Genomic DNA, 11,284 nt, shown 5'->3' with positions numbered 1-11,284 from the left:
ACTGGGAAAATAACGCAGGGAGTTCTGCCAACTCAGAGAATTTTGGCTGCCAAATTGCACATCTGGGCAACTCGGGCCAGGAAAAAAAGTTGTATACATATCTTTAAAGTAAGGTTCTTTGGCCTGAATAATCCAGACATTGCTCTCTTGTACTGTTTCCTCAACTGTGCTTGGATGGCAGTCCTGGTTTTCAGGGGTGTTGATTTTTAATTATGAAAAGCCATGGAATGAGAGACTACTGGGGTTTCGCATAGACTTCATAAAAGGTGGGGCACAAAGGAAGACCCCAAAGGCGGGTGAGCGCAGTGGCTGCTCTGAGGGTTCAGAGGGCAAGTCGCCAGCCTCGATGCGCCAATTGCTAGGGTTTAATAATTAATAGGGAGTCCAAGCCCCGAAGTCAGGATATGCCCCAAGACCCATTTACCCGCCCTGCGTCCCCCGTCCCACCACCCCCTCCACCCCCTCCCTTACACACATTTCAGTTGTGACTCTGCTCTGGCCGCAGCCCCGGGCCGAGCCCTGCCAGGGGTCACCCTGGAGCACGCCCCCTGCACCGACTCCCCGGGACCACGGCGCCGGCACTCTGCCGAGGCCCCCGGCGGCCGCGCGTGCTCCCTCCGGGCGGAGGGCGCGTTTTAATCGGGAAACGCCCAGCCCCGCTCAGGGTCCCTCCGACTGACGCCGCTCCCGGTGGGGAAGTGGGAGCAGGAGGGCGACGGGGAAGGCCCGGCCTTCTCGGGTGGAGGTTGCGGCCAACTCCCGCGCGAGTCTCTATTCCTGCTTGGCTGCGAATTCGCGCACCCCGGGTCTGGGTCCGGGTCTCACGTGAAATTATGTGACTCCTACTTTTTCGGGAGGAACAGCTCTCATTCTCAGACTTGTGGCGTCTGCTGGGTGGGTTGGTTCCCCTGTGGACCTAGCGAACGAGGCACTTTGAGAGACCCCGGTCCCCGGCCCGCCGCCCTGCGAGCGCGGAGGGGGAGGGGATGGGGCTGCTGCCTCCCTTCCCAAATCCGGTCCCTAACCGCCCCCTCCCCCGCCGTCTGCGCGCTTTGTACAGGCAGTCAAAACAGAACCAGCGGCCAATTGAGGGGGACGGGAAGCAAAGCCGACTACAGCCTCGCCCCCTCCAGCCGGCCCCCCGTCCTCCCTCCCCTTTTCCACTTCTCTCCTTGCCCTAACCTCGCCCCCATCCCCCGCTCATTTCCTCTCGCACCCGGGCTCGCCAATCCCTCTTTCCAAGCCTCCGTTTCAGCCCTGGCACTCCTCTCTGGCTCGCCCCCTTCTCCCCAATCTCAGTCCGCTCCCCCCCCTTCACCTTACCCTCTCCCCCCTTCTTTCCTCTTCCCCTCCCCCAAGTCCGAGCGCCCCTCGTTCCTCCCCCGCCCGATCACCCCTCACTCTGTCCCCGCCCACTCTGCGCCGGCCCCTCGGCCCGGGCTGCGCCCCACGTGTGGACCGCCGCGCTCCAGCCCCCACTGACAGCCGCCGCCCGCCGGCCCGCCCCGCGCCCCGCCCGGCCTCAAAACCCCCGCGCCGCGCCCTCGCCCGCCGCATCTTTCCCGGAGTCCAGCCTCCCGCCCTCCCTCGCACCGGCGGCTCGCCCCGGCCCCGCGCACCTCAGCCCGGCTCCTCAGCCGCCGCGGGCGCGTCGCTGCCCCGCGGGACTCCGGGCGAGCCGGGAGTGAATCCGCCTCTTTTAGGGGCTACTTTTGTTTGCCTGCCGACTTCTTTCTGGTGACTTTCGCAGCTTTCCAAGATCTGGGCCGGGAGCGCACGGGAATTCGCCGAGCCGCTGCGTGCAGGCCCTTTTTTTCTTTTGAGGTCCGCTTTCTTTGTAACTTTACGCCGCGGCTGCTCGGGTTACTTTTGTAATTTCCCGCCCCCGCCCGCTGGCGGTCCGGGAGGCGTTCGGGGCCGTGGCCCGGGGGATGCAACGTGGACCGCGCGGGGCTGCCGGCCGCTTCGCCGCCGCGCCTCGTCGCCCGCTGCGCTAGAGTCCGCGCCCCGCCGTCTGCCGGGGGGACTCGCGCTCGGTCCGGGGCTCCCGGTGCAGCTGGGAGCCCGAGCCCGAGAGAGTCTCGGGAGCCGACCAAGGGCTTGCGAGACCCTGACTTTTTTCGGGCCGCGGGGATTTTGCCTTTGAGCGCTCCTTCCCCGCGGACCACGGTCCGCGCGCTCTCGGCGCCCGCGATGGGGAGACGGCGGCGGCAGTGTCTCCAGTCCTACTTCGTCTGGCTGGGCTGCGTGGCGATCTGGACGCAGGGCTCGGCCGGCCAGCCCCAGCCGCCCAAGCCTCCCCGGCCGCAGCCGCCGCAGCAGGTCCGGCCCGCGGCGGCGGGCTCAGAAGGCGGGTTCGCGGTGCCCGAGTACCGAGAGGAGGGCGCCGCGCCGGCCAGCCGCGTCCGCAGGCGAGGACAGCAGGACGTGCTTCGAGGGTAGGTGGGCAGTCCACACCTGGGGACCCTCGTCCTGGCCGCTTTCCGTCCCACCCGCTCCCCGAATCTGGTTCTGGCGGCTCTTGCCGCGGCCCCCTCCTCGAGGAGACCCCGGGGACTTCCAGGAGCGCCTCCCTCTTTTCCTCCGCGAGTCCGCGGGCGAAAAGCGCTCCCCGGGACGGGGGCGGGCGCGGACGGCGGGTGGGTCGTAGGCCCCTGGGTGCGGGAGCATGTTCCGAAGTTCCGGCGGGATGAGGGCTGGAGTCCGCCCCGCACTGGGCTGGTGGCGTCCGCCTGCTCCCCACCGTCGGGGGCGCCGCTCGGGAGCCTTTTGTTTGAGGACGTGTGCGGGGCGTCCCGTTCGCTCTAGTCGAGAGCCCAAGCGCTCCACCTTTCGACGCGTCTCCCGCGACACGTCGGGGCCAAAGTAACAGTAGATCGGGATGGACTAGGGGAAGGATTTTTGAAACGGAGTGTTCCTTTGTTCTCTGCACCCGGAGGCTAGAATGGTAGCAAATTATATGTTTCCACGTTTCTTTTCGGCCTTTAAAAAGGCAGCAACGGAGGGCAGATGGAAGGCGCTGTTTTAGACGTTTCCGACCCTCCCCCCTTCCAGCGTCTAGCCCATCTATTTCCACGTCTGTGCCCCAAACGTTTGAAGTGTAGTTTTGGTTGATTTGTTGTCCAGAAATCTACTGTCTTAGGGCTTATGAAACTTGCCAGTGAAAACTGATAACGTGTTACTCCACCCCTCCCTACGTGTGTGACCTCGCTTGTCGGTCGCAGGCCCAACGTGTGCGGATCCAGGTTCCACTCCTACTGCTGTCCGGGATGGAAGACGCTCCCTGGAGGAAACCAGTGCATCGTCCGTGAGTGCTTGGCTGGGATTGCGGCTTGGGGCAGCACTCTTGGCCCCATCTCTCTTGCATTTAGTCTTTTGGATACGCCATTGCTTTTAGAATCCAGCGGCCACATATCTGTAATAATTAGGACATAGCCCTATTTGACTGATGGGGAAGAAGCAGCCGGTTTGCCTGAGCTTAAATTTCACTTGTAGACTCTGTTGAAGGGCAATAATGATAAAGGTTTCAAAGATACTTGGAAGTTTTATCTTCCTATGTCTATTAATACAAACTGATGGGGGGGGAGTACAGCAATTCCCTAGATAACTCAAAACCACTTTTTCCTAAAAGAGTCCAGATAAGACCACAGTGTGGTTATGTAAATTAACTGGCTTTTGACTCTGTGTGAGGTTTAAGACTTAGGAAGATCAGGCTTTCTTAGGCCTTCGTACAAAACCACTTTATTATATCTGGTTTCATCTGAACAGCCACACAACACAGATAGGAAAGGAGCACTCTCATGAGTGTACACTTGACCCAGGTTAACACAATTTTTAAAAAGGAGCTCTTCCAAATGACTTGACTTTTTTATTTGGGGGGAGACACTTAGATGTAGGATTTGCAGACCAAGCTTTCATAGTGTACTGCAGACTTTCAAAGTGTGAGTCTTAGAACTTCACTAGTCCTGCATATCTGACTTTAAATGTTTTGGTTATTTCAGTCAGTTTCCAAAGTTTATACCCAGCTCTCCAAGTTCTAATTGGAGAAATCATTAGTTATCAGTCTTATAGTGGTGGACTGTGGGATGGCTAATTTCACGTGCCTGTGAGTGTGTGAGTTGAAGTGTGACTGGCCTTCTTCTGTGTGTTTATGTAGCACAGCCACATGTGTCTTGTCAGGAGGAGAGCCAGGTATCGTAGACAGCATGTTAATTGGGGACCGATCTTGACTTTATATTGACCTTGATATTCTCTGGGGAATAAATAATTATGCAATTGTGAATAGAGAAAAAGGGCAAGCCGCACTAATCAAGGGATAATAAGGAAGTAGCAGCATCTCTGGCTATGGATTTATTGGTTTTGTGGGTTCGAGATAGACCCTTTTTTTTTTTTTCATTACAGTTTCTAAAAAGGGATGAAATCTCATGTTGTGAAGACTGGTTTTTTATTATTTTTTTTCTACTTTAAAAATCCCACAAATCTAGTAATGAGGCAAAAATAGGAAAGAACAACTGTGTTTTTTAAGGTGATTCATGAACATTGTAAGTAAACCCTCTGATTATAAGCCTTTGCTTTTAAATTAAAAAGAAAGAAGAGGCTATTGTATTTTCTTCTCTCCAACACAGAAGTCGTATATATGAGGCATATTTGGAGGGTGCATTTACTTTTCCAGGCCAGTAGGGCATTACCATGTCTGCTTTAAACTTACATGGTTCCTAGAAGCCTAAAACAGCTAACGTCACTCACCCCACACCTGCCATACTAGCCGGGAGTGACTGAGGCACTGCGGAAAGTCTGACTCACTAAATGTAATGAATGTGACTGCCATTATTGAGTTGGAGAGCAGCCGAGGAGAAGGGATTGGTTTATGGTACGTGTTGAAAATCTGTAAAGTCAGATTTTATTGGATCAGTGTGGAATGGGAATTCCAGAGAACAGAGCTTTCCAGAATATTTACTATAGAAATACACCCATGTATATATGTAAGACCCTCTGAGTGTCGGCTTTAAATACTTTTGGTTTTTGAATAACATTGTATACTTGTTTAGAAGATCAGTTTTGGAAATCTCAGCATAATAGTCAATATGGTAGCCTGCATTTCTACTTCTTGAAATATTTAGGTACTTATGAAGTACACTGGAAAGTACATGTATCATAAGGCTATAAAAAGCATAGACTTGAAATGATTTTTATATCTCCAAGAAACATTTACTATACTTGTATCAAGAGATATCTACAAAAATATTTATTAGTGCACTTAGAAAATATTTTAAATACTGAGAGTATAAAATAGTGCATAAAATAGAGGGAGAGAGAGTGTAATACTTTATAGTCTTTTGTATGAGTCTCACCTAAATTTGAACTTTTAATATTTCTGCATTAAATTCAGTAGTCCAATTATTTTGACATTTAAAATGATAATATATGGGGTTATAAAGAACTTGAAATCGCTATAAAGTCAAAATCAACAATTTTGATTCCAAGATTTTCTGATGATTATTATTTTTATACTCACTGAATTTCCACCATATCATAAAAGAAAAGCCCTGAAGCAATTTACAAAAAGAGAATAAGTAAAATACAAGTAGAAAAGGAGGACCAAAGATTAATTTTCTTACACATTTGCAGATCACCATTCTTTCTCTATGGAAAGATATTAAAATGTCAACTTCTACACTTTTAAAGTTGGCCTTAAACAGGCTTCATGAGGAAGAGAAGATATTAAAAGAAAAATATTTCTCAAACTACTGGAAACCTAATGCATTTTGATTTTAGTCTCTGTATTTTGTTGTTACTATTCGTAAATGTGGACTGCAAAGATCACTGAAGTACTTTCAAGCTTCCAAATATTTGTTTCCAAAAGGATAGAATTGACTTTCTCACTTTCCATTTGTTTTTTTAAATCTTGTTAGAATGAGAAGCAATGGAAAAGTTTGCTTACTAACTTGTTGATTGTGAAATTATGCTATGAAGGGTATTTTGATTGGTAGAAAAACATTGGGAAGGGGTTGGCCCAGAATCATAGTGTTTGAGAGCTGAAGAGAGATCAGAGCACTCCAGTGTAATCCTTTACTTGAGTTTACCAGTGAGAAAACTAAACCCAGAGAAACTGTGCTCTGCCCCCTCCCGCTGTGCTTGCAATGAGCGGGTCAGTGACAGAACAAGAACTCAGCCTCAGACCTTTTGCACACCACATACTCTTTACTGTGCCATTCCTCTTCTCCCAGCATCACTGAAATCCCAACACCCAGGTCTTCTTTCCCTCTCACTGCAGTATTTCTTGATCTCGTGGTTTTTGTGCCATTGTGGGAGGGACAAATACTTAGGTGAGAAGCACTCTCGCTTCTCACTGGCTCAGAGATGTAGAGCACACATCTGTGGCCATGACATGGGTCTGTCTGAGGATAACCAGTCTCCAGCCCATCAACCCTTCCTTGGGTTTAGGACCTGGGTAGGAGCACTTTGTATATCATCTAAGCCTAGACTAAATGTCTACCTGCTGGAGAGGAATAAAGTTTTAATGAACATTTTTCACTGGAAATTTTTTGGTGATCAGAAGCTCTAGTACATTTTAAGAATGGTCAACTCCATGGTAGGCACGATGTTCTTGCCTAAAATCAGTTTTCTATCTTCACACCATGGTCTATGACATTTTCATTTATAGGGAGTACTAATGGAAATGCTGGCCATATTATATGAATGTCAAAAGGCAATTTGGAAAAGAAAAACTATTACTGAGTGAGTTCACTTCCACAGAACATGCCCACATCATTATCAGGGGCCTCACATTTCTTTGAAAGTAGTTGGATCCCTCCCTAGCACATGACATAGGCACATTGGCATAAATGTTTATAGCTAGTTCAAGGTGCTCCCAGACTCTCTCTTCTCTTCTTGTCTTTGTGCATCTAGTCGTGCAGCATTAAAGAACATGGCTTTTGTTCACAAAAAGAATTCAATTGTGGGTGTAGAGATAAACCTCTTGGCTCTTAAATGCGCTGGCTCTAAATATGGGAGAGGCTCCCAATTTGAATGTACTCAGCTAATGATTTTGAGGATCCATGGTATGTGCTGTGTCAGTGAGCCTAACAGTCTTTGCTGCGATGACCTTCATACCTTGGAGGTCACAGCTGCAGGAGGCTTTGACTCTCCCTCTGTCAAAATGTCGCAGCAGCTTTTCTGAGCAGTGGGAATAGGCTAGGTTCTGGAGATAATATAGAAGAAAAGTTGGAGGAAGGAGAGAGGGAATTATTAAGGGGAACAAAGATTGATGGTGGTACAGGTCAGATACCAGCCGGGCAGGAATGTGCACTGAACCCCTGGGGCTTGGCCAGGTCGTTAGGGCCTGGAGTCTCGGAGTCAGCCAGTTTCACATTCCCTGGCTCCTGTGAAGGTGCCCTACAGAGTGGGCTGTGTTTTCTGAGAGGACGCACGACCTCTGGGTTTCCTCAACCCTCCCAACTTCTAGGGCCAAAACTGTCTTCGTGGGGTAAATTCTGCATATAAACTCTGTCTGGAGTAGAAAAGACATCCTGTATTGATAAGAGGGTTCTACATTTAGGATTATGGAACTTGCAATAGCTTTATGTGTACGTTATCAAAAGGATACTTGTGAGACTTGTTCTCATGTCTACAATGGGTAATCTCTTTGCATATCTGAAATTAGATATTATGTATCACATTTTATATGGTAGTTTTTCAGATACATTGTTTTTAACTATAGCTTTCTTGTATTGTACACTGTGGTTTATCACCTAATTGTTCATTTACTTCCCTATTGTGCTTTCTACAGCAATATGTAGAAATAGTTGTGGAGATGGATTTTGTTCCCGTCCTAACATGTGTACTTGTTCCAGTGGCCAAATATCACCGACCTGTGGATCAAAATCAAGTATGTTTCCTCATGACCTTATTTACTGAATTATCCTTAAGCTTTTGAGTAAGTTCTAAATGTCATTTTCAATGAAGCTATAAATCCATGATTATTTTTTTCACTAACTTGTGTCTGTATTAATCTTTGGAGTAAAAGTCTTGGCTTAGTTGTTGGACCAACAGCTAGGGGGTAATAGGCTAATGATTTTCATTAAGAAAAATGATTTGTTTCTGGTCCAGAAGCTCTGGTCTGTGCAGCGAAAAAGAGCCTGGATTCAGTGGAAAAGTAATTCTTTGTGAATAACAGCTGTAACTTCTACTGGGTTTTTACAGTGTGCCAAGTACTGTTTTAAGTGTGTGATGATATCATGTATTTAATCCTCGCATGAGCCCTGTGAGGTACTGTTGTTAGTCCATTTTACAGAGAAGGAGGTCGAGGCACACAGAAATGAAATAACTCGCCCCAGGTAACATACATTTGAATTCAGGTATTCTGAAGCCTAATCCTATAGACTCAAACCCTAGGCTCTATTTATGGCCTTGCTTAACTCCTGTGGCTCCTACCCTGTTTTGTGGGTTAATTGAAAGGGAAGGATAAGAGGATTGGAGAGAAAACAGAGGTTTATTGTGTACTGACCAGATGCTTCATGTATGTTAGCTTGTTTTGCTTCACATGTGTGAACTCCCAACAACTCTGTAAGATCACTGTGGCAGTGAACTACGGGTTTGTTATTCACCACCCAGTTAGAAAGTTTTGGGTCTTTAAAGGTTCAAGGTTAATCTTTTAGGCCAGTGTTTAAGATAACATTATCACAAAGAGGAAGCCAGTGTCAGTTCATTTAACTGTTCAATAGCTAAATAAATCTTTAAGTTTGCCTTAAAGTAGTGTGACGTTGTTACACTTTTAACGTTTCTCTCCCCAAATTTTCCCTAAGAAAAGGTCATCGAAAATCACTCTGACTAGGGAATATAAAATTTAAGATTCATACAAGAACTGTCATTGTCTTCTGATGAAACTTCTGATTAAAACTCTAGTTTGACTTTCTTTAAAATAATCTGTCATTTTTGCAGCCTTTTAAAACTTACTACTCAAAATTCATTGAGACTCTTTAGCAAATTTCTTCTACTCCTGTCCCGAACCTCTCTTGTCTGATTGCCTGGAAGAAACTCTTGCCAGTATCTTCATTATCCTGTTTTCTTATTTTTCTCATATATGCCTTCAGCAAAAAACTCAGTCCTGAAGAAATTTTACTTAATTCCTCTACCTGGGCAGCTGAACATTTTCTGGCCCACCATCGGGTTATGGTATATAATTTACAAGGGGGATCCAAAAAAACCTGGAATTATCTTCTAGAGGGCGGGCCCCTTGTAGTACAGACTTTCCCTGCTAGGAGTGTTCTAGGAACCCATCTGTATCAGTGTACCAGCTGGCATTGTTGTGAGAGGCTGTGTTTGGCTTCAGTGAATTTTTTTTGAAGACTCTTTCAACGTGTTTGCCCATTTCATGATGGGTGATTTACCAGCACACACATTCAGCAGTTTTTGACCAAAAATGACATGACCCCCCATGTCCCACTCTCCCTATTCACGCAATCTTGCCCTGACTTTTTGTTGTAATTTTCCTGGATGAAAAAATTCCTCAAAGGGAAACGTTTTGCTGATGTGGAAGAGGTGAAACAAAACATGGCAGAAGCACTAAAAGGCATCACAATCAACAAGTTCAAAAACTGTTTTGAGCAGCCGAAAACACATGTCTCAATAGGTGTATTGTATCAAACGAAGAACACTTTGAAGGGGACTGAAGTTTAAATATCTAAGAATAAATACACAATTTTATAAAGAAATTCCAGTATTTTTGGGTCCCCCCCTTCTAGTAGTAGGGACTCCATGAATTATTTATTTAGCCTTGACTAATACATCCTTTTCATCACAAACTTTTCTTTCCACCTCCCTAAAGCATTAATCACTATTAATTACCATTAACCATTTTTAACATTCTTGAAGTACTTTTCTTTCACTTATGTATTGTCGATGGCCTACGATCCTCCTATTCCTGGTTATTATTTTTTAGTCTCCTTTCAATGTTTGGGATTTCCAAGAGTTCTGCCTCTGAACTCACTTGCATATATGTCTCAACTACTGCCAAGATGTTGCTAACTCATAATAATTGTCTCCAGAATAGATCCTTCCACTGAGCCTCATGCTCACTCAATCCATTTCCTGTTCTTCGTCTCCATCTGAATGCATCTGAAACTTGGTCACATGGAACTCTTGATTCAATGCTGACCACAGTCTGCTTCTTCCACAGTTTCTCTTGCCTCAGCAAATGACACTTCCATCCACCCAGTACTTAAGCAACTGCTTTTCTTTTTCTCGCATCAACTCATTTTAAGAAGACCTGCTGGTTCTTCTGGAAAGTATATCTCAAATCCATTTTCTTTCCATCACCACTGCTGCTGAGTGGTTCAAGCCACCATCACCTCTCACCTGGCCTATTGCAGTAACCTCCTGATGGGTTCCCTAGCTCTGATGTTGCCCTCATTAAATTCATTCTCCGCAAAGCAGCTAGAGTGAGCTTTTAAAAATATAAATCCTATCACTTCACTGTCTTATGTACATCCTTTCGGGGACTCCCAGTTGCATTTGGGGTAATGCAAACCCTTCCGTGACAGAGGAGGCCTTTCGTTATTTAGGTGGCCTCTGCCTGCTTCGCTAAGATTTATAACCATGTGAGTCTTTCAGTTCTTCAGAGGAAACTGTTTATTGTTCCTAGGTCTTTTGGTTTGGCAAGTCCTCTCCCTGTAAGGTTCCTCCTTGGTACTCCTCAGGTGTGGCTCATTGTAGTCCTTCAGAACTCAGTTAATGTCCCATCAGAGTGGTCTCGTCTGGCTCCAGTGTCTGGATTCCTTCTGGGCTCCAAGCTGTCCTCCTTCACAGCACAGTTCTGTCCTCTGTCACAACACGTAAGTTCTCCTTGCGGAGAACTTATCACAATCTATAATGACATCATGGTGTTCGTTCACTTGGATTCTGTCTGTCACCGTATGGACTGTAAGCTCCATGAGAGTGGGTCCCAAGTCCACCATGACAGCAGGGTACTGAGCTCATAGGGCTGGTTCTCAGCCCCTGGGTTCTGAAGAGATACGTTGTTTCCTACATCTTAGACACTGTATTACTAGTCACCTTATATTTATTTCCTTTAACATTGGAAGTATAATATATCTTAAACACAAACTTAATGACATGTTGTAACAGATATGCTCATGTGTGACTTACAACAAGTAAATACAGATATGTATGGGTCATAACACTTACTCCTGTGGAATATATTTTCATTGACTTGGATATTTAGTATAGTTGTATAACTCACAAATACTGTAATTTTGACCATTGATGTTTTTACATTTTTTGTTGT

General features: G+C 46.7%; 1 protein-coding gene across 1 annotated transcript in view; it reads left to right on the top strand.

Annotated features, from left to right (window-relative positions):
- Positions 1–2,193: 2,193 nt before the first annotated feature.
- Positions 2,194–11,284, top strand: part of FBN2 (fibrillin 2) — a 251,867-nt gene continuing 242,776 nt past the window's right edge. The window contains exons 1-3 of the mRNA XM_024571456.3: positions 2,194–2,438; positions 3,225–3,307; positions 7,790–7,888. Of these exons, the coding sequence (XP_024427224.2) occupies positions 2,194–2,438; positions 3,225–3,307; positions 7,790–7,888 (427 nt within the window). The remainder of the gene's footprint in view (positions 2,439–3,224; positions 3,308–7,789; positions 7,889–11,284) is intronic.

This window comes from Desmodus rotundus, chromosome 1, assembly GCF_022682495.2.
Source record: "Desmodus rotundus isolate HL8 chromosome 1, HLdesRot8A.1, whole genome shotgun sequence".
NCBI lineage: Eukaryota > Metazoa > Chordata > Mammalia > Chiroptera > Phyllostomidae > Desmodus > Desmodus rotundus.
Note: the sequence above shows the minus strand (reverse complement) of the source record. Positions and strands in the feature narration are given on the sequence as shown.